We start from the raw sequence: 23235 nt of genomic DNA on the forward strand, positions 1-23235 counted from the left end.
ACGCACCGGCCGTTGCGGCTCCGTTGGGGAGTGAATCATCAGATGGAAGATCTTCCTCTCTGTCTCTTCTCCTCTCTGTATATCTGACTTTGTAATAAAATAAATAAATCTGTAAAAAGAAAAAAAAAGCAGCTTTGTGCGCCCTCTCGTGGCCACCAGCACTCACTGCAGGACGCTCATCCCAGGCTCTCCTGCCAAATCAAGGGAAGCAGCCCAGCTCCAGCTCAGAGAGGCATTCGCTCTCAAGGACACTCTTTTTAGAGCTTGCACACGAGACCCATGACCGGAAGCCCTACGCACGCCCTGGCGGTCTGCATTGACAGACAAAAGCAGTCTAGAGCCACAGCACAGCACACAGCACACAGCACACAGCATGCTCCCTCGCAGGAGGCCGGCAGCTTTCTGTCTTTTCCTTCCTCCCTCCTGCCTCCCTCTGCCCCCTTTGCTTGGAAGCACACAGGAACAGAGAGGGAGAGACAGCAAGCTTTCTGGCATCTGCTGGCTCACTTCCCCAAGGACCACCACCAGAGACAGCTGTGGCTGGGTCAGGACAAGCCCAGGAACCAGGAGCTTCCTCCAGATCTCCCACAGGGCCACAGGGCCACAGGGGCACAAGCCCTGGCAGCATCCTCCGCTGCTCTCCCAGGAGGATCGGCAGGGAGCTGGACTGCAGGGGAAGCACCCAGGATTCGAAGCAGTACCCATACAGGCCATCTGCCTGGCAGGCTGAGGCTTGACCCACTCGGACAATACCCCGCACCAACACACCACACAACACCACACCACACCACACCACACCACACCAACCCTTGCTGGACCCTTCAGCAGCTCCTTCACCAGGCTGCTGAAGGTGCCTGTCCCCCTGGCTTGCACAACTTATGCCGTTGTGTGCTGTGAGAGCAGCCGCTACAGACGAGAGATCCAGGCATGTTGCTACTCTACCTGTCCTGGGGAGAAGGACCTCTGTGAAGAACAGACGTCAGCTGTTGGGATGTCTTGTGGAAGGTGGCACATCAGCGGCGGCTGACGGTCCACAGCTGACCAGCAGGAGAAAGAGTCTTGAATCCAGAAGGATCCCTGGAGGAGGGTGAAGTACTCCCTGGTGAACAAGAGGGCAGCAGCATCTGGCTGGAGGCTGTGAGGCCAAATTCCTGCCTCCAAAGCACATGACAGGTATGCCTTGTAAGGAGTTATTCGAATATTCCACCCTTGACCAGGCACCATTTCTTCTTCCTCACAGCTCATGCAATTCGTCCTGCTCTGGCCATCCACCCATCAGAGGTAACCCGACATTCCACCTGAGAATCCCACCCCCAGTCTTCCAGCCCCTTCCCCAATCTCGTCTATTCACCAATCATCCCCAGGCATTCACCTGCAGGGACCTATCCCCTAGGGCCTGCCCTCATCCCAATCCCCGCCCCCACACCTTGCAGACCAAAAGGCCCCCACCCTGTGTGACTCTATCCTTCTGGCTTCCCTTCCCCCTCCCCTCTTCCCTTCTATTCTCCACGCCCACACTGGAATTAACCTCCTAAGATACCTCATTGTGTCTTGTGTTTCCAGCTCATGGTAAAGAACCAGGTTGTGGGAATAAACTGCGTGTAATAATATCGCAATATCGTATGAACTACAACTCTAACCTTTTTAGTAATTAACATGCCTGACCCATCAAGTGATAGCTAGAGGTAGAAAGGGCAGCTTCACGGGCCCTCTCGTGTGCAGGGAGCACAGGCCCTGAAAGCCCTCCCTTGTGCAGGCTTTGGTGGCTCCCCAGCCACTGTCAAACCTGCTGGGCAGCGGGACTGCATGGTGCAGGGTGCTCTCCGGAGCAGCTAGGGCCTTGGACTTCCTATTGCAGATGGCTGCTGACCTCTGGTGCCTACTTCTCCATCCACCTGCTCCTGGCTTAGGAGCCCACATGCCCAGACACCACACAGCTAGGCCGAGGAAGGCCGAGTAGTGTATCACATCACCCTAACTGCCACCCCACACATGCAAAAATACATGAAGCCAGGGCCCATCAGCGTGGCCTAGCGGCTAAAGTCCTCACCTTGAACGCACCAGGATCCCATGTGAGCATCGGTTCTAATCCCAGGGGCTCCACTTCCCATCCAGCTCCCTGCTTGTGGCCTGGAAAAGGCAGTTGAGGATGACCCAGGGCTTTGGGACTCTGCACCGACGTGGGAGAAGCGGAAGAGGTTCCAGGTTCCCGGCTTTGGATCGGCACAGCACCGGCCCAGTCGGCTGGTGTGTAAAACCTGCTCTCAAAGGGCCTCTGGGGACACAGGCATGGGACTGCAGCTCCCAGAGGGTCCGTGGGCATGCTGACATGGGACTGCAGCTCCCAGAGGTCCTGTGGGCACGCTGACATGGGACTGCAGCTCCCAGAGGGCCTGTGGGCACATTGACGTGAGACTGTAGCTCTCAAAGGGCCTGCGTGTATGCTGACATGTGACTGCAGCTCCCAGGGTTCTTTAGGTGCCCTGCTTTTAAAGGCACCTTGCCACTTCCTATTACAGAGGCCCAGGCTGATGCTAGGCCCCAATCGTCCTCCTACCCTCCCGGGCCTTGGTATGTTGGCTGTTCGGCCTTGGAGCCCTGATCTTCCAACCACACGTGCCCCGGAATACTGTCTGGGACCCCCACCTGAAACTAGGACGGCTCGGGCTGGGCTGGCTAAGCTCAGAAAGCCTGAGCCCACCAGGGGTAGAAAGGGCAGCCTCATGCGCCCTCTCGTGGCCACTAGCACTCACTGCAGGACGCTCCTCCAAACTCCTGCCAAGTCAAGGGAAGAAGCCCCAGCCACAGAGGCATTCTCTCTCAAGGACACTCTTTTTAGAAGTTGCACAGGAGTCCCGTAACGGAAGCCCTACGCATGCCCTCGGCTCTGCATTCGCAGGAAATAGCAGTCTAGAGCCAGAGCACACAGCACAGCACACAGCACACAGCACACTCCCTCCTAGGAGGCCAGCAGGTGTCTGTTTCTTTCTGTCTCTTCCTGACTGCCTGCCTGTCTCCTTCTGTCCTATTTGCTTTGGAGCACAGAGGAACACAGAGGGAGAGAGAGCAATCTTTCCTGCATCTGCTGGCTCACTTCCCAAACAACCACCACCAGAGCCAGCCTAGGCTGGGCCAGGACAAGCCCGGGAACCAGGAGCTTCCTCCAGATCTCCCAAGGGCCACAGGGGCACAGGTGCACAAGCCCTTGCACCATCCTCCGCTGCTCTCCCAGGAGGATCGGCAGGGAGCTGGACTGAAGGGAAAGCAGCCAGGATTCGAAGCAGCACCTGTACAGGCCATCTGCCTGGCAGGCTGAGGCTTGACCCACTGGGACAACACCCTGTACTACCCCACACCACACCACACCACACCAACCCTTGCTGGACCCTTCAGCAGCTCCTTCACCAGGCTGCTGAAGGTGCCTGTCCCCCTGGCTTGCACAACTTATGCCGTTGTGTGCTGTGAGAGCGGCTGGTACAGACGAGGGATCCAGGCATGTTGCTACTCTACCTGTCCTGGGGAGAAGGACCTCTGTGAAGAACAGATGTCAGCTGTTGGGATGTCTTGTGGAAGGTGGCACATCAGCAGTGGCCGGCGGTCCACAGCTGACCAGCAGGAGAAAGAGTCTTGAATCCAGAATGCTCCCTGGAGGAGGGTGAAGCACTCCCTAGTGAATGACAGGGCAGCAGTGTTGGCAACACCCGCATCGCCGCATACCCAAAGCCGAGTGGAGGGACTAGGGTTACAAAAAGGACAACACACAGTGGACCATTCTAGTAAGGAGAATGCCAAATGCGAATGATCTTTATTGAAACTCCAGGCTGCCTTTTATACTCTGCCTAGCTCCTCCCAGTGTCTATCCAATCCCTTAGGGACATAACTTGACAAATAGGAAGCAGGAAGTTGCGATTAAGCCAGGGGCTAAATGTATCAGGCCAATATTGCCCATCCTGTTATCCCTTGGAAACAAGCTAAGCTGTGGAGTTAACCCTTGGGAGACCAGGGCCTACACAGCAGCATCCAGCTGGAGGCTGTGGGGCCAAATTCCTGCCTCAAATAACATGACAGGGATGGCTGACCCCTCAAGTGCTAGCTAGGGGTAGAAAGGGAAGCTTCCATGCCCTCTTCTGTGCAGGGAGCACAGGCCCTGAAAGTCTTCCCTTTTGCAGGCCTTGGTGGCTCCCCAGCCACCATCATACCTGCTGGGCAGCGGGACTGCATGTTGCAGGGTGCTCTCCGGAGCAGCTAGGGCCTTGGACTTCCTATTGCAGATGGCTCGTGACCTCTGGTGCCTACTTCATCCACCTGCTCCTGGCTTATGAGCCCACATGCCCAGGCACCACACAGCTAGGCAGAGGAAGGCCGAGTAGTGTATCGCATCACCCTAACTGCCACCCCACACGTGCAAAAATACATGAAGCCCTCTCCGCAGCCCTTCGGGGAGCTGCTCCATTTGCTAAAGAATGCTCGGGGCCTACATCTCAAGGTGCTCTGGGAGGCATGGGTGTGGTGGTAAGGTTTCCTGGAACCTCATCTGTCAAATTCAATGATAGTCAGCTGGTGAGTAACTCCAGCTCCCAGAGGGCCCGTGGGGATGCTGACGTGGGAATCCAGCCCCCAGAGGGCCTGTGGGTATCGTGCTGTGGGACTGCAGCTCCCACAGTGCCTGTGGGTATCGTGCCGTAGGACTGCAGCTCCCACAGTGCCTGTGGGTATCGTGCCGTGGGACTGCAGCTCCCACAGTGCCCGTGGGTATCGTGCCGTGGGACTGCAGCTCCCACAGTGCCTGTGGGTATCGTGCTGTGGGACTCTATCTCCCACAGTGCCCGTGGGTACCCTGCCGTGGGACTGCAGCTCCCACAGTGCCCGTGGGTACCTGCCATAGGACTCTATCTCCCAGGGTTCTTTGGGTGCTCTGACATAGTACCTTGCTGGTCAAGGCACCCTGCCACTTCCTATCACAGAGGCCCGGGCTAATGCTAGGCCCCAATCGTCCTCCTCTCCTTCCTGGGCCTTGGTATGCGGGCCGTTCGGCCTTGGAACCCTGATCTCCCAACAACACGTGTCCACAGTCCACACCTCAGGCTTCAGGAATGAACCCTCAGCCAACAACCACAAAAGGAGCAATGGGCAGAGGAAGAGATGTCCACCCTAGTGCTGCTCATCAGAGATACTGGAAACAACCCCAACATCCATCAGCCAGACTGAGACACCAGTCAGTATACCACCACGAAACACTGGCAGCGGACAAACAAGGCAGATGTAAAATCTACATGTATCAGGACATAGAGTTTCAGTGAACAAAACAGGGAGTTCAAAACAACCTTTAATTTGTTGAACACAATAGTTGTTAAGCAAACAATGAATTACAATCTGAAAACACACCCCATTCCACCCTGCAGAAAACCCCAGTACTCAGGGAAGTTCCAAAAACCACAAGGCAGTCAGCATGATCACCCGCCAGGCCTTCCTCACAAAGCTTCCTGCATGAGGGCACCTGGCCTGGAGCACGAAAGGTAAGAGAGCAGCTGCAGTGGACTGTCATTCTTTGTAGGAACTCAGGGAGCTCCAGTTCAGTCTATCCATGCCTCAGTGGACAGATCTACCTCCAGCTGCTGAACCACCAACTTCTCCCAGATGCATTCCCCAACACAAGGAGCTGCTGACCAAACTGTTTACACATGGCTGCGAGCTAAGCAGCTCTTGGCATCCAACAGGACCCTCTGCATTCTATCCAGAATACTGCAACTGGTTGTGTTGGACACACGTCATTGTCCCAGGGACAGGCTCCAGAGGGACAGTTCAGCTGAGGCTGCCCCCTGAGAACTCCAGCAGCATCTTGGCTCCCCAGAAAGCATCGCCTGAAGTTTGGCCACTAGACCACTGCACCTGCAAAAAAAACAAAGAATTACACACAGAAGTTGCCTTCCCAACGGGTAAAACTGGCACCTATAGACCTACACATGCACTCAGAAGGGAACACTGCCCCACAGCATGCCGTATCCCGGCTCCTAGCCCACCAACAGCCTGTTCCTCTGTGCCCACTTCAAATCCCCACCAACAGCACTGGCTGAGTGTGTGTGACCTGGGATCACATATCCCAGAGCTTGCAGGAAGGCCTCACCTGGCTTGGGGAGAGGTACTGGCTTAGCTCCACAGCCGACCCAGAGTCAAGGAAGGTAGGTGAGGCTGGCAGCAGATCTGGGGGGCTAGAAGACAGGGTGTGAGGCAAGGCCCTGTTTCGAGGCAACAGGTGGAGAAAGGCCCTATCAGGAGCCGCTCTAAGGCCTTGACATACATCACACATGATGCTCTTCCCAGGACCCTCATGGCTGTACAGCTTACAGAACAGGACACATCCAGCAAGGTCACTCACTAGTCACAGAGGGCACCTGTGAGGGGTCAGAACAGGCTCCAGCAGAAGCTGGGAGCAAGGAGTCAGGGCACAGCAGTGCCTGGGGTGTGAAGGAGATGGGAGGAACAATGGGGAATACACAGGCAGTCATTCGGGACAAGGGCCAGAGGTTTTAAAACACACAACATGTGCTTGCAATGTAATCTGAGCAGGCAACAGGCAGTCACTCAGCACAACAGTGACAATCCGGCACTTCAGCTGACCAGGAAATAAACTGGCACTCCTAAACATGTTCACCACACGTCCACCATGGGATCCATCACCACGCTCCCTGAGAAACCACAGCAAACACAGATGGCACAGCACAGGCCTGTTCACAGCAGCCTGTGCTGTCCCAAACCAGGATGCAGCTCTCAGCACAGCTGTGGCTTCCTGGTGGACAGAGGAAACCCAGGGAAGCTGCAGACATTGGTGTGTGACACACACCAATCACAGCTCAGCGAGGGACTCACAATCCTCTAATCAGGAAGGAGCAAGGAGTCAGAGGACTGAGGAAGTATCACGACGGCCACGTGGACAGATTGCTGGTGGCAGCCTCTGCCACATCTCTGCTCCCATCCATATCTGAGGTATGGATTTTCTCACAATCTGAGTGCTGTAGCAAGTACAGTCACGCACACACTCGTGGCTCCTGTATTTCTGCTCTCACTGGTCAAATTACAAAACTTGTACCCTGGAGACATGGTCCTGGGGCTGCCACTCTGTGGCACCACAGGCAATGCTGCTCCCTCCTCCACTGGAGGACTGCACACCCAGTCACAAGCCTCCTGACCCTGGCAGCCCTGTTCTCTCCATTTCCACCTGTCCACAGCACTGATGCCACCAACAAAGTCTCACATAGGTTACTTAAGAGCCTCCCCCAAGTCCCTTTAAAATTGATTCGGAGACCAGGTGTGATAGCCTAGTGGCTAAATCCTTGCATTGCATGCCTGGGATCCTATATGGGTGCTTGTTCATGTTCCAGCTGCCCCACTTCCCTTCCAGCTCCTTGCTGTGTCCTGGGAAAGCAGTAAAGGATGGCCCAAAGCCTTGGGGAGCCTGCACCCACATGGGAGACTCAGAAGAAGCTCCTGACTTTTGATCAGCTCAGCTCTGGCCACTGTGGCCACTTGAGGAGTGAACCAGTGGACAGAGATGTTTCTGTCTCTCCTTTTCTCTGTGTGTCTGCCATTTCAATAAATAAAAATGTTTTTTATAAAAACCTACGACTTGGAAAGTAAAATCAGATCTTGATCCTACTTAGAAACTGACAGCCTTTGCTTGAGAAAAAATGACAGCGAAGGTTTCTGGGGCTCAGGGAGGTCTCAGTAGAAGAATTTCAGAAGTCCCCAGCTACTGATGCCCATCGACATGCCAGGCATCTCCTCAGCCTGTGACTGGGGAGCTTACCTCTGAGGGAGAAAGAAGTCAGGAGCTGGCATGAGGGGCTGCGTCACCAGGAAACCACCGACCTGGACCGCCCCTCCACTGCCTGAACCAGGGCCCTGCTCCAGGTACACACTCGGCAGACTGCCGCTGGATGGGTCAGCAAATCCTGCAGAGAAACCAAGTTCAGCCCACAGAGGACATGAAGACAGCTGAGTGGAGGAAGTGACACAGTCCAGCACAGCTAGCTGGGGTGGCAACATAAAAACTCAGGAAAAAACCATTGCAACCACAACCGATAACTGCCTTATTAGTCCTTAGGAGACAAAAACAAAGGTTTGCTTGTCACCTAAGACCTCACACCACCCTCCCCAGTACAGGGTCTGCTCAGCCACTTGTCCCTCCATATGAGCACCAGTTAGCATCCCTGCTGCTCCACTTCTGATCCAGCTCCCTGATAATGCAACTGAAAAAGTTGCAGATGATGGCCCAAATCTTGGACCCCTGCACCCATGTGAGAGTTCTGGGTGAAGCTCCAGGCTCCTGGCTTTGGCTCCACTGCAGTCACTGGTGAGTGCGCCAGCAAAAGGAAGACTCACCTCTCTCCCCGCCCCTCTTTGTAACTCAGACTTTCAAATAAATAAGGCTATATAAAACAAAAAAAAAGATAGTTATGATGGATTGGTCAGTTCTGGGTGATCCTTTCTGACCCAAGTCTAGCAGCATGGGAACAGCCCTCGTCTCAGAGCCTGCAGGAAGGCTCATTTTGTCCTCCCTCCTGTCTACCTGATGGCTACCTGCCCAGGCCAAGGAGGCCTTCCACAGCAGCTGGGGAAAGTCTGGATACCAGGGCTCAGACATAGTACAGAGATGGGTTCCATCTTCTCCAAGACAAAAGTGGGAAGTCTTGGCACATTGGCCAGGACTAGCGTGTCACACAGCAACTGGTGTCTGACAGAGAGCTGGGACACAGGGCAGATGGTTACTGCAAAGGCCCAGGTCTGCAGACACCATTCTTACGAAGTTAACAAAAAAACTTGAAAAGAACTAAACCTGCAACTGGAGGGTGGGGACAGGCATGTTGGAGTAGCACTAAAGTAAGTCCAGTCCAACTCCTTGTAAAGGCCTGCAGAAAGCAGAGCATGGTGTAAGTGCTTGGAACACTGTAGCCACATGGGAGACCCAGATGAAGCTCCTGCTTTCAGCTTGTTCCAGAGGACCATGGTTCCATCCAGGCCTGCAGACACTTCACCTAAAAATGACAGGGCAAAAGGAGGCTCCCAGCAACGAGTTTCCAAATAGAAGGTGTGAAACACAGTATCCCTGTTACAAAGGGAGACAATGGTTTTAAAAATAATAATAATCAAAAAGCACAACTGTAAGAAACAAAAGCAGGCCTGGTGCTGTGGCACAGTAGCTCAGAAGACAGCCTGCAACACATGCTGGTGTCCCACACTGGAACGCCAGCTTTCATTTTGGCTGCTTCTCATTCAGCTTCCTGCTGATGTGCCTGGAAGGTAGGGAACATGGCCCAAGCCAGGCTGCCTGCCACCCGTGTGGGAGGCCAGGATGTTGCCAACCTTGGCTGTGGCCTGGCCCAGATCTCGTGGAAGGCATCGTTCTGTTTCCCTCACTCTGCCAATCTCCCTTCCCAACAAACTGACACTGCAGACAGGTACCCGTGCATGGAGCAGCAAGAAACGGGGTGAATGCACCGTGACTCACAAGGTAGGGACTCCAATTCATTACACTTGATGAGTACAAACCACGTCTAAATATTCTTAAATGTCACTGACCGCTAAGTGGTAGTAAGAGACACTATGCTGACAGAGGGGTCTATGCAGCTCAGGCCTCCTCCAGCAGTCGGTGCCCCAGCTGAGTCAAGCACCGCAGCAGGGTGGAAACTGTCCTGCTTCTCGGGCTCATGCACACATTCTTTACAAGAGAGGATGAGTGATCCAGGATGTCCGTGGGACAGTCTCTGTTATGGTGGCACTGAGTCTGGGTCTAATTAAAGACCAGGAGCCCCAGTAGAGGAGCCTGCCTCTCCCCACCAACAAACGGGACCTAACTAGGTCAACACTGGGTGCAGACACGGTCTGCTCCAAGTAGACTCACCTGTAAGGTTAGGATCACTGAGCGCAGCAACAGACACAGCCAGAGCAGTGTCTGCAGGGTGCATCACGAAGTCCTGCCTGTGACTAGGTACCAGATGTCCAGCCTGGAAGGAAATATCCTTGGAGGATGCGAGTGCAAGGGACATCAACCATGATTCAGAGGCCACCAGAGAGGACTCCACAACATTGTTGTCGGCAGGCAGAGTGCAGAGACCAGAGCCAGGGCAGATGGTGAGGACGGAGGCAGGATCATGGCCAAGCTCTTCCTGGTGCATCTGACCACCCTGCAGGGACCTGGAAGACATAGCAAATACTGCCCCTCAGTGGCCAGTGGGGCTACACAATGTAGGCTACAGGGCCCAGCACAGCACTAACACATTGCTCCTATTCTAAACCTATGACTGCCACGACAAGGACTGTATTCCTAAGAAAAAAATTTAGAAATATAAAAGACATTAAAGGCAGAGTTATAGAACGAGAAAGAAGACACATACAGACAGATCTTCCATCCACTGGTTTATTCCCCAAATGGCTCGGCTGAGCTGGTCTGAAGCCAGGAATTCCATCTGGGTCTCCCACATGGGTGCAGAGGCCCAGGGAGTTGGTCCATCCTCTGCTGCTTTCCCCGGCCATCAGCAGGGAGCAACTAAAATTTAAACCAGCAACCACACAGGATGGCGGCACTGCAGGGGCAGCTTTACGCACCACACTGCAACGCCAGACCCAGGGCTAGACTCCACCAGACCTGGCTTCCAGACATACTTCATGAAGACCAACCACAAATGCATTCATAGTTTATTTACAATGAGCTTCAATGCGGTGTTGGCAACTTAACATGATTAGCAAACACCCAATCGTCGAGTAAATAAATGCCAGTTGATTTTAAAGGCATACTAGGCAGAAGTTGGTAGCAAAGCATTGAATTTCAAGGAACGCTCACTGCATCCCCTCCCTTGACTTCAGTAACACACCATTTTACAGCTGGGATTGAGACCACACGAACCCACCAGAGGCCCAGGCACAAATGTCCTCAAGAGAGACCACATGGACACAAGTGTGTGTGACATAACAATCAGACCTGACATGAACCTCAGGCCCATAGCTGACAAACACTGAGCTCTCTGTACTTTCCTTATCTTTATGAGGCAGCAGACAAACATGGGCTGGTTGAAAAAGCAGCAAAAATCAAATTCTAAAACTCTTTCATGACCTGTTCCTCCTTTTCTCTATCTCTGCCTACTGTGAGAAAGACTAACTAAAAAAGCCAAGAAAAAAACACTACATGCTTAAAAATCCTTCACTTAGCAGCAGCATGGCCTCCCCCTAGATGACTTCTGGACACCTCATCACCAGGAAATCACACCCCCAGGTGCCCTCAGGATTCAGCCTTAGCCCTGGTCTGAGCTTGGATCCTTCATCCACTAACATTCTTTTGAAGCTGTTGTTGAAGTGTGTTGGGTTAAGCTGTGGCCTGCAACTCTGACATTCCATATTGGACCCAGCAGTCTCAGCTGCTCCACTTCCAAGTTACCTCCCCAGCAATATACCTGGGGAAGCAGTGAAAGATGGCCTGGGTGCCTGGACCCCTGCCACCCAAGGGAAAGACCCGGAAAGCACTGGTTCCTGGATTTGGCATTGCCTGGCTTCAACTGTTGAAGCCATTTGGGAAATGAACCAACAAATAGAAAAAAATCTCTTTTTCTCCTTTCAAACATATTGTTTTAAAAAGTGCACTTGGTTTTCCTATAGTAAAGCCATACACTTCTCCAAGGTTCAAAAGTGCTCGGCTTCTTCCTTCCCACATTACTTCTGCGAGGTCTTCCTGGCAGTACACACGGCAGCGTGCTCAGACAGCATTCTGCAAAGGAGGAAGGTGCTGACTGCATGGGACACACAGCAGGCAGAATACAGCAGACTGACAAACCACAACAGCTGGGGTCGTCTGCGGGCAAAGGCAATCTCCCCCCTTTTCCCAAATACACATGAAGGTGGGCCTCACTCCATGTCAGGTTCCAGAGTCACAGCTGCTCTGTCTCTGATGTGGCTTCCCCTTCCTACAGTCAATCAGCAGTCACTGACCTGGTACCTGTGCGGTGACCCCAGCACTCATGCCCACTCCCCATCCTCACCTTCAGCTGAGAAGGCAAGTGAACAGGTGAGATGACCCCATAGCACGTGAGGACAACAGTACCTGGGAGCCAGGGGCCTTGAGATCGTCTCAGCTCCAGGAAGGTCTGTGACCAGGGCCAGGGCCTCCCAAGGTCTTTGGAGGGCGTCTGGGGACTGCTGAGGTATACCGTCCCTGGGCCGGGCTGGGAAAACCAGAGGGAAGGAGAAGCTTCGTGACCCTGTCTCAGCCTCCCTTCCAGCAAGTAGAACAGGGTGTGGCCACTGGGTCATCCATCCTTGCTGTGAGCTATCCCCAGACCCACATCTACTCCCTGATCCCCACACCAATGCACATCTATCTCCACATGGTAATCTGGACACACGGGGGGACAGCTACAACCTCACCTACACCATTCCTCGGCACAGTCTGACTCTCTCTACCTTCAGGATTAGCTGGCCACCAGGTAAGGTCCTGACTGAACATTGGTGAGGTCTGTACTTACAGCCACAGTGCCCCTGTTCCAGTGTCCCATAGCAGTTAATGCAACGAGGGGGCTTGTCAGAAAGCAAACCCCCAGATACCATGATGCTAGGGCCTTGGGGACACCCACCGGACCACTGACGCCAGCAGTCCAGATGTCTCTCCTTTGCACTGGGGTCATCGGCCACCACCCGCTGGGCTGGCTGCACATGCTGGAGCAGGGACCGTTGGCGCCGCCGGTAATTAGCGAACCAGTTGTAGACCTGCTCTGCAGTCAAGCTTGTCTCCAAAGCCAAACTCTCCTGTCCGAAAACAGAACAATTAGCTTTGTCCACTCCTGGTCTGTGCCCACACTTCCACAGAAACCAAGCTGACCTCTCCAAAGGCAGCAGAATCGGCACCCGCTGCGCTAGTGGTTGACCAGGGCCTCTCCTAGCCACCTGCTTGGAGAAGACACAACACCTCCCAGGTCCAGCCTCAGTTCGGGAGTCAGGCCAAGCCTCGTAGGGAGCCGAGCCTCAGCAGGCCTTGCAGAGCAGGCCCGCAGTGTGCTGAACCTCGGGAGGGGCCCAGTCTGTGCAGTCACCACCCCCAGCACCATGCACCCCACACACGGGGTGACCCTGAGCCAAAGCGCCAGCAGAGAGGGGGACCCAGCCCAGTGAGCAGCGGACAGAAGAGGCCACCAGGAGAAGCCATGCGACCGCGGGAGGGATTTGCTGAGGGAGCAGGAACCAGGCACTATGGACCCAATGCCCCTAACCCTCAACCCACACCCAGTACCAGCCACCTCAGCCTCCATGCCTACAGCCACACTGGGAACCTCAGAAGGTGCCTGGGAGTTCCCTCTGTAGACTAGGCACAAGGCATGCCCTCCCACAAGAGGAGAAAAGAATAGGCGTGGAGGCAAAGGCCCGGGGACAGGCAGTTGAGGCGGAGGTAAGGCTTCCACCTGTACTTACCCGCTGGGCCTTGCTGGGGTTAAGGCTCACGGCCAAGGCAAAGTCCTGGAGCCTCCTGCGGACCTCTCTGGGGAAGTTCCGACTCTTCAGGCCGTCCGGGCAGAGGCCTGCGGGAGGGGGATTCCTGGAGGAGATGAGAACAGCACAATGAGGGGGCCCAGCAGTCCCCTGCCCTGTGACAGCAACATATCTGAGGCAAGGCTGCCCCACAGTGAAGATCAGCATCTAACCCACACACTTGCAGGTCACCGCGAGGAGCTCAGCCCCAAGTCCTTCCCAAGAGGGCTCCAGGATCTGGGTTCCCACCCCTATGTTTTCACTTTTCCATGTGGCTTTTCCCCGTCCTCCCTGTCTCCCCACGGGAATTATGAGGCAAAGTCCTCGGCCTTCCCACCCATCTCTCAGTGCAGCCCCACCCCCACACCCTTGCGCCCTTCTCTGTCCAGCACTTCCTCCCTAGATTTCACTGAGTTAACATCACTGACCTTCCCCAGGGCACCTGCCAGCACACTGCACCCCTCAAATACATGGGGACCCCTGGCAATGAGGCTGCAGCTGAAGTTCTGTGTATTGGCTCCCACTCCCCTGCCTCCCTAAGGACTTTCCAGATTCCACTCAAATTCAAGTGTTTCTGGCACCAGAGGCATCAGGGGCTGGTAAACATTCTGGCGGCTCTCACCTCCCCTCAGCCCTCCAGCTGCTGCCTCAGTCAGGGCTCTCCCAATAAAACTTCTCTAGCTTCACCCAGGGTCACTGAGCCAGCTCCTCCCCTCACCACGGGCAGCGGAGGGTCACTGCTGTTCTCCTCTAACACCCCTGGACTTGCCTCTCCGCATGCCACACCCCATAGTTCCCCTCACCTCCTGGCCACTCCTCAGCTGACCACTCCAGGGGGTATGGGGAGCAGCTAGGGCTGCCCAGGCCACTGGACAACATCTCCTGAGATTGAAGCCTCCTGGAGCTTGGCAGGGGACATGTCCGAGTTGGTCACAGTTTTTCCCCACCACTGAATATATCTGCATTTCTACTGAAGACAAATATCACCTCAGCTGAAGATTTCAGCTCCAAAGCCTATATGGACATACATAATGCCCTGGGCACCTTACACATCCCAAATGTAGCTCATCTCCCTGTAACCACTCCCTCCACCCCTGCCCTGTGTGCCTTAACAAGAACCACCATACTCCTGGTTCCCACCCACGGCCAAAAGCCCTGGAATCTGCTCCCTTTTCACTGAATACAACTGTTCTTTTCCAAAGGCTGTGAACACCCCTTAAGCCAGCGGACACCCCCTAAACCAGAGGCCTTAAGCCAGACCTCTGAGGGTGCCACTCCCTCTGCCTTAAACACTGGTGCCCACAAGACCATCACCATCCCTCAGGCAGCAGGAAAACAGCACCTAGGGTACCCCCGCATCCAGACCCAGGAAGTGCTCCCCAAAGAGCTTGAGTGACAGGATGCCACACCCACACTGGTCACCAAGTGGCTGCTTCTGTTGGGCTTCCACTGGCAGGCTGTCAGCCTCTGTGTGGTGGGTCACACAGCCCTAGCGGTCCCAGGCTCACTGACTGCTGGACTCCGAAGGACTTGCCTCACATTGGCCTCCCTGCAAGCAAGTCTCTGTGGTACAATCCATCTCTTCTCCCTCCAGCAGCCGGGGGGGGGGGGTGGCGGGGGTAGCACTCAGAACAAGGCCTGTGGGTCTTGCTTGGCAACAGAAAATAATGTAAGGGCATGGCCAACCCCTCGGGAGACCCTGACAGCACAGAGCTAAAGCCCAGCAGTACCTCTTCCTGCAGCGGAACTTCTGCACCGGGGTCAGCACAGCCACACCCAGCTTCCTCCTGGCCAGGTCGTAGTGAATGTCATTCCAGAGCTGCACCAGCTCACGACTGCCTCCTGGCACCTGACAACCCTGTCAAGGAGAGTCCACTAAAGCCACATGTTGGTAGGAAGAACCAGGTCTGAGTGGACCCAAGGTTAGCAGTGCTGAGGGCTACAGTGGAGAATAAACAAACAGGCGCTAGCTAGAACCTGGAACAACACACATCAAGCGGCCAGGGAGGCATCAACTGCAGAGGGAATGACATCCTGACAGGGATTCCAGGTGCTGCCAGACTGGGGACCGGGGTGATGATGGGTGTACCTGGCCATCTGATCACTGTCAGCGCGCCAAAGCCAGAAATCAGGTTTCACTCCACCTGCTGTATTTATGAGCTGGCACCACTTGATGCACATCCAGTACTCAGATTCCCAAGCTGCTTGTAACTCATTCAAATGAGAATCACAGGAATTAAACTTTGTTTAAAACACCTCTCCCAGGCAGCCCTAAGGGGTTGGTCTGTGAAATGTGGGCCAGCAACTCATTGCTAGCTCCCAGCACATGGATAATGCTTGAATGGTGCACCCTGCCCCTCCCTAGGCAGCCCCTCACTCCACTGGCCGCTGAGCCCACATGTACCTCCAGAAGCCGGCAGGCTGCCTGTTGTTGCTCCTGCTGGGCCAGGACACGGGCACACACCAGGGCCACATCTGCATTGTCCAGGAGGTGCGGGCGCAGCTGGCTGTCCAGAATGGCAGAAACCAAAGGCTGCACCTGGGTGAGGTCATCTTGGAGGTCATGGCATAGGCTGCCCGCGAGGGGCACCAGCTCCGCCGGGGGTGGGTGGGTGTTCCCGTGCTCCCTCAGCAGCATCAAGAAGTTCTGCATCGTGCCACTCTGCCAACAAAGACCATGATCAGACCGTGCGCACACAGCAGGCCACACTGCAACCTCCATGCCAGATCAGCTGCGGTGCCCACCTGGGAATGGCCAAGGAACACACTCCTGCAAAATTTCCTTCTACCCTCCACCACAAAGACTCTGAATCCTGAGAGGGTGACCCCACGGGAGAGTGGCCAGCACTAGTACACCTCTTTGTCAACACTATTACTGATGTAACTGGAATGAGGTGGGGGGAGAATACAACTCCTGCTAGTTTACTTCCCAAATATCCACAAGGGGTTATGCAAAGCCAGGTCAAAATCAGTATGGACCTCCCACACGGGCAACACAGATCACCACCTAAACTATCACCCACTGCTTCCCAGGGTGCAGTGGGAGGTGGGCTTGAACCCAGGTACCTCACTTATGATACGTGGGATCCCCGGCAGCCTTAACTGTTACTCCAGAGCCTGCCCCCAGTCACCTCACTTCCCTGAGCCCCTTTTCCGCAAGAGATAAACTTCATTCTGTTTCCTGGGGGAGGCCCCCAAGGCGTTCCGGGGCACTTGCCCACTGGCAAGACACCCCTGCTGCTGCTGCTCACGATCACTGAAAACGCTCAGCTTCCACAGGTTCAGCCTGGGGAGGGCGGCCATGACCAAGGGAGATTTCCTTAGAGGCTGTGGGGGTCTGTACCCAGAGCCTACCCAAAACGCGCCCGGGCTAAAGCCTAGGCCTCCGCTTCTCACTACCGTCCCAGCTCTCTCCTCACCGGATTCGACCCCGAATCCCGACGCCCCCTCAGGGGTCCCGACCCCGTGTCCCGACGCCCCCTCAGGGGTTCCGATGCCCCCTCATCCGGTCCCGACCCCGCGTCCAAGCACCTCCTCACTGGTCCCAACCCCGGGTCCCGACGCCCCCTCAGGAGTCCCGACCCCGCGTCCCAGCACCTCCTCACCCGGTCCCCTCAGGGGTCCTGACGCCCCCTCACCCGGTCCCGACCGCGCGTCCCGGTACCGCCTCACGGGGTCACCTTCTCACGGGGTCTTCCCTCCCGGCGCCAGCGTCCCAAGCCCTGGACCGCGTCCTCCGAGAAACCTGGGCTCCAGGAGGCCAGGGCGGTGGAGGCGGGGAAGCTCCGGCGCTGGCCGCGTCCGGAAGACAGACGGCAAGGAGGCGGGGCGGGGTTCACCCTCGGACAAGACCCCTTCACCAGGAAGGACGCGCGCACCAGGCAGGCGGCCGGGGCCTCCACCGGGCTCACCGACGGCGCCAGCGCCCTGCCCTGCCCTGCCGTGCCCGCTGCTCCGGGCGCGAGGCCCGGGGGAGGCCCAGGCTCACACCCCGTGCTGGGCGTCCAGCGCTCCCGCCCGCCACGCCGACTCACCTGCAATGCCGTCCACTTCCCGCTTCCGCTGCGCGGACGTGCCGCACGAGCTCCTCACTCCCGCGGGACCGGAGGCGCGGGCGTCGCCGGCTGGCCCAGGACTGGAGTGGTCGCTACAAAGTATCCACCCGCGGCCAATCACGAGGGGGAGACTGGCGGGGCGGGGGCCCTCAGGGGCAGCCGGCCTCACGCGTCGTCGGCCGGAAGGAGTGGAGCTGCCTGGGGTGCGAACCCTCTGTCCGGGGCAGGCGGGAAGGAGGCGCGATCACCGCACGCGCTCGCCCCTCGCCCCCTGGCGCTGGGCGCGGCTGCCGAGACCCGCTCCTGTCCCCAGCCTCCCCGGAGGAGGCGCTATTGGAACCCACGCGCGCACGGTCCTGAGTGCCCCAAAAAGGGCTCTGCTTGGTGGGTAGAGAGGGGTTCCGACCCTAGGGCCTGGGCCCTAGTGACCAGCGGACCGAAGAAGACAGTGTAAGGAGTTATTCCAATATCCTTCCCTGAACCCGGCGTCATTCCTTCTTCCTCACAGCTCATGAAGTTCACACCGGCCTAGCTAGCCACCAATCGGATGTAACCTGGCATTCCACCTGAATCCCACCCCCCAATCTTCCAGCCCCCTCCCCAACCCTGCCCACTCACCAATCATCCCTAGGCATTCACCTGCAGGCACCAATCCCCTGGGGGCCTGGCCTCAATCCCTCCCAATCCCCACCCCCCACACCTGGCAGACAAAAAGGCCCCCCCCAGGTGCGGCCCACTCTCTGGTCTCTCTGGTCTCTCTCTCTCCTCTCTTCTCTCTTCCTTCTTTCCTGATCTTCACCACCTCTACCCTGTTCCTGCCCCGTTGGAATAAACCTCCTAAGATACCTCATTGCGTCTGGTGTGTTTCAGCTCACAGTAAAGAACCAGGTTGTGGGAATTAGCTGCGCGTAATAATATCGTAATATCCTATGAACTAGAACTCTCCCATCTTTTTAAATAATTAACAGACAGTAGGCACCTGTCCTCAACACCGGCCCCCACGATCTGGCCTAGCCCCTGCGTGCGGACACAGATGACTCTGGTGCTGCAGACCGACCACGTGGGTTTACAAGATCGGCCAGGTCAGACTTGAATGCAAAAAAAAAATTTTTTTTAAGATTTATTTTATTTTTATTTAAAAAGTCAGATACACAGAGAGGAGGAGAGACCGAGAGGAAGGTCTTCCGTCCGGTCCGATGATTCACTCCCCAAGCGGCCGCAACGGCTGGAGCTAAGCCAATCCAAAGCCAGGAGATTTTTTCCGGGTCTCCCGCATGGGGCGGGGTCCCCAAAGATTTGGGCCATCCTCGATTGCTTTCCCAGGCCACATGCGGGGGGCTGGATGGGAAGCCGGACTGCTAGGATTAGAACCAGCGCCCATATAGTATCCTGGCATGTTCAAGGTGAGAACTTTGGCCGCTAGGCCATCGCGCCAGGCTCTATGTGTATAAACTTTTAAAACATATGATTTGTTTATGGAAATTTTTATAGGGTGGCTGAATTCAGAGTTCTGTATTTTCTGCTTTGTGTGTGTGAAAGAAAGAGCTGCCTGTGTGTGCCCTTGCATATGGCACACATCCCTGAGCTTTCTGTTCAATGTACATTTCTTGATATGCAGAGTGACTCCAACTAGTTTCTCTTCCATATTTTTTTAAAGATTTATTTATTTTTATTGCAAAGTCAAATACACAGATAGGAAGAAAGACAGAGAGGAAGTTCCCCCATCCAGTGATTCACTCCCCAAGTGACTACAATGCCTGAAGCTGAGCTGATCTGAAGCCAGGAGCCAGGACCCTCCCCGAGGTCTTCCACATAGGTGCAGGATACGATTCCAAGGCCTCGGGCCATCCTCAAATGTTTTCCCAGGCCATAAACAGGGAGCTGGATGGAAAGCATGGGCCGTGGGGATACCAACTAGTGCCCATATGGGAACTCCAGGCATTCAAGGCAAGGACTTTAGCCTCTAGGCTACCGTGCTGGGCCCTCTCTCTCATATTGTTTTGTTGGCATCTCTTCTCCTGTGACTTCAGGGATTTTTTTTAAGATTTATTTTTATTGAAAAGGCAGGTATACAGAAAGAAGGAGATACAAAGAGAAAGATCTTCTGTCCGCTGGTTCACTCCCCTGGCGGCCACAACGACCAGAGCTGAGCTGATCTGAAGCCTAGATCCAGGAGCTTCTTCCAGGTCTACTACATGGGCGCAGAGACCCAAGGCTTTGGACCATCCTCTACTGCTTTCCCAGGCCACAAGCAGGGAGCTGTATGGGAAATGGAGCCCATATGGGATTCTAATGCATGCAAGCCGAGGACTTTAGCGACTAGGCTACCGAGACCCCCCATGCATTCTTTGTTGTACAATAAGGTTTGACTTTGCATTAAAAGGTTTTGGACACTGGTCATACCCATGTGGTTTCTCTGTATGAGTTTTCTGTACAGCAAGCTATAATTTCAAACCAAAAACTTTCCCACAATCACTAGATTCATAAGGCTTTCTCACTGAATGAGTCATCTGGTGTGACACTGTTATTTCCAACCAAAAGCTCTCCCACACACACTGTACTCACATATACAATGAGTTGTGAATTGAAGCTGAAGACTTTTCCACCATCACTGCATTTGTTAAGTCCTCATATGTGTAACAAGATAGACCTGCTCCTGAAGGCTTTGTGTCATATGACACATGACACGCATAAGGTTTATCCCTGACTTTTCTGATGGACAGTAGGCTGTGACTTCAGTCTGAAGGTTCTCATGCTGGCTGCATCCGTAAGGTTTTTTTCAATGTACTCTTCGTAAAGTACAATGAGCTGTTATCTGAATGTGAAGGCACATTCACTACAACCATGGGGTTTCTCTCCTGTATGGGTTCTTTGATGGATCAGAGGTTTGACTTTGTATTAGGGCCAACACTCAGTGCACTCACATGGTTTCTCTCCTGTAGTTCTTTTCTTTGATATGTGCTAGATAAGCTGTGATTTCAAACCAAAGTTTCTACACATTGATTACACTCAAACTCTTTATCCCAGATGAGTTCTCTGGTGTGAAATAAGCTGGTCTTGACTACTGAGAACTTTCCCACATTCACAGGATTCTCTTGTGTGTGAGTTCGCTCATGTACCAGCAAGTTCACTTGCTACTGAATGCTTTTTTGCAGTAACTGCACGCAAAGGGTTTTTCTTTCCTTTATGCTTCTGGGATACAAGTTTTGAGGTCTTGCTGATAGTAAGAGGAGGGACCCTCCAGCTGACACATCCACCACATGGAGGAACCCCTTGGCTCCCAACGCCACTCACTGCAATCGGTCAGGCAGCTCTTCCTGCAGCAGAGCCGATCAATCCCATGTGCTCCTGCCACCTGGAAACTGGCTCGTGTCAGCTCCTCCACTGATCCATGGAGATGCCACCTGTGTGTCACAGATCTGCTCCAACCTCAAGACTGATTCTGTGGCCCCTTGCAGACCTGGGTGACTAGTAGATGGTCCTGCACAACCAGCCCATCCCTTCTAAGCAGTGGCAGCCATGAAAGGGACACAGAAAATGCGTCAGCATGATCCAAGGGCAGTGGAATTGCCATCAGAAGGGCCTCACCTCCACTGCACTTGGTGCTTAGGTCTCAGATTCCAAGTGGTGGAGCCAACAATGATGTAGCTGCCCTGTTCCACATGGGCACCCATATGAATCCAGATGCTGTGTTTCTTGATCCATCTCCCTCTAATGCACCTGGGACAGCAGCAGAAAATGGACAAGGCCTTGGGTCACATGAGCGATCCAAATGAGGCTCCAGGCCCTTGTCTTTCGCCTGGCTCAGTCCCAGTTACAGCTGTCATTTGGGCAGTGAAACAGTAGATGGAAGATTGCAGGCTTTCAAATTAATCTTAAAATGGGCCCAACGCGATAGCCTAGTGGTTAAAGTCCTCACCTTGCACGTGCCTGGATCCCATATGGTCGCCGGTTCTGATCCCAGCGGCCCTGCTTCCCATCCAGCTCCCTGCTTGTGGCCTGGGAAAGCAGTTGAGGACGGCCCAAAACCTTGGGACCCTGTACCCAAATGGGAGACCTGGAGGAGGCTCCTGGCTCCCAGCTCTGGATCGGCGCAGCACCGGCCGTTGCAATCACTTTGGGAGTGAATCATCAGAAGGAAAATCTTCCTTTCTGTTTATCCTCCTCTCTGTATATTCGCCTTTCCAACAAAAATAAACAAATCTTAAAAAAAATTAATTTTAAAATGAGAATTTAAAACTCCTAAATATTCTTATCCCTTATGTTATCAAACTAGAGCTTTATGTTAAGTCTCTGTAGAGTCAAAATCAAGGATGGCCCATACAGAAACCCAACAGTTTCAAATGTCACATACAATAACAAGTATTCAGGTTAAATTTTTTTTTCTTTTTAAAGATTTATTTATTTTTTTATTACAAAGTCAGATATACAGAGAGGAGAGACAGAAAGGAAGAGCTTCCATCCAATGATTCACTCCCCAAGTGACCGTAACGGCCGGCACTGCGTCGATCCAAAGCCGGGAACCCAGAACCTCCTCCAGGTCTCCCATGTGGGTGCGGGGTCCCAAATCTTTGGGTCGCCCTCGACTGCTTTCCCAGGCCACAAGCAGGGAGCTGGATTGGAAGTGGAGCAGCTGGGATTAGAACCGGCGCCCATATGGGATCCTGGGGCGTTCAAGGTGAGGACTTTAGCCACTATGCCACAATGCTGGCCCCACCCCCCAAAAAATTTTTAAGGCAGATCCTTAGAGAGAGGTCTCCATTCACTGGTCCTCTCCCCAGATAATCATAATGGCCAGAGTTGAACCAACTCACAAGCCAGGAGCCAGGAGCCTCCTTTTGGGTCTCCCACGTTGGTCCAGATCCCAAGGCCCTGGACCATCTTCCACTGCCTTCCCAGGCCACAAGCAGGGAGATGCAGCAGCCAGGAGAAGAGCCAGCATCCATATGGGATGCCAGTGCTTGCAGGCAGAGGATTAGCCTGATGCATCACTGTGTCAGACCCAGGTAACCACAGCAATCCTCTCTCCCTATATGCACCTGAGCCCTGTGAACACTACAAAACCTCTAAGCCTTCTTCAACCCTCCATCACCACAGCTTCCTCCACCAGTAACCCTTCATTTTCTTTTTAAAGTGGAGAAATTCTTCACAATATTTATCACCTTAATTTTTTAAAGATTTATTTATTTTTATTGGAAAGGCAAATATACAGAGAGGAGGAGAAACAGAGAGGAAGATCTTCCTTCTGATGGCTCACTCCCTAAGTGACCACAATGGCCAGAGCTGAGCCAATCCGAAGCCAGGAGCCTCTTCCAGGTCTCCCACCCGGGTGCAGGATCCCAAAGCTTTGGGCCATCCTCGACTGCTTTCCCAGGCCATAGGCAGGGAGCTGGATGGGAAGTGGGGCTGTCAGGATTAGAATCAGCGCCCATATGGGAGCCTGGCACATTCAAGGTGAGCATTTTAACCGCTAGGCTATGGCGCCAGGCTCTATCACCTTAATTTTTTAACATGTTGCCTTATTTTCTTTGAGATGGGAGAGATAAAAGAATACGAATGGGGCCCGGCGGCGTCACCCCTCAATGCTCAGACTATGTACCAATAGGAAGCTGGAATTAGTAGAGGAGCCAGGATTCAAACCCAGATACTCTGATATGGACACGGCAGTCCAACT

General features: G+C 54.2%; 1 protein-coding gene across 11 annotated transcripts; it reads right to left on the bottom strand.

Moving 5' to 3' along the window:
• Window positions 1-5293: 5293 nt before the first annotated feature.
• ANHX (anomalous homeobox) lies at window positions 5294-17718 on the bottom strand. Of its 11 annotated transcripts, XM_058656759.1 has the most exons (11): window positions 17174-17265; window positions 17056-17073; window positions 15911-16166; window positions 15237-15364; window positions 13450-13573; window positions 12618-12789; window positions 12089-12209; window positions 9899-10191; window positions 7805-7949; window positions 6125-6236; window positions 5306-5889 (listed from the first exon to the last, which is right to left on the bottom strand). In XM_058656759.1, exons 3-11 carry the CDS (start codon window positions 16157-16159, stop codon window positions 5803-5805), a joined length of 1431 nt encoding a protein of 476 aa, XP_058512742.1. In that variant the 5' UTR covers window positions 16160-16166; window positions 17056-17073; window positions 17174-17265; the 3' UTR covers window positions 5306-5802. The 11 variants fall into 11 exon arrangements, with proteins under 11 accessions (XP_058512747.1, XP_058512745.1, XP_058512742.1 ...); XM_058656758.1 differs by lacking the exons at window positions 17056-17073; window positions 17174-17265 and adding an exon at window positions 17541-17718 and having other exon boundaries at window positions 15911-16168; XM_058656760.1 differs by lacking the exon at window positions 17056-17073 and having other exon boundaries at window positions 17156-17242.
• Between the last annotated feature and the right edge of the window lie 5517 nt (window positions 17719-23235).

Source organism: Ochotona princeps, chromosome 29 (genome assembly GCF_030435755.1).
Source record: "Ochotona princeps isolate mOchPri1 chromosome 29, mOchPri1.hap1, whole genome shotgun sequence".
Taxonomy (NCBI): Eukaryota; Metazoa; Chordata; class Mammalia; order Lagomorpha; family Ochotonidae; genus Ochotona; species Ochotona princeps.

Coding starts and splice junctions, on each gene's coding strand:
- ANHX (XM_058656756.1), bottom strand. CDS start 16,228: ATGGAGGTTGCAGTGTGGCCTGCTGTGTGCGCACGGTCTGATCATGGT. Junction 10,192..12,088: donor TCAAGGCCCCTGGCTCCCAG/GTACTGTTGTCC, acceptor TATGTCTTCCAG/GTCCCTGCAGGGTGGTCAGA. Junction 6,237..7,804: donor GACTTCTTTCTCCCTCAGAG/GTAAGCTCCCCA, acceptor GCCTCGAAACAG/GGCCTTGCCTCACACCCTGT.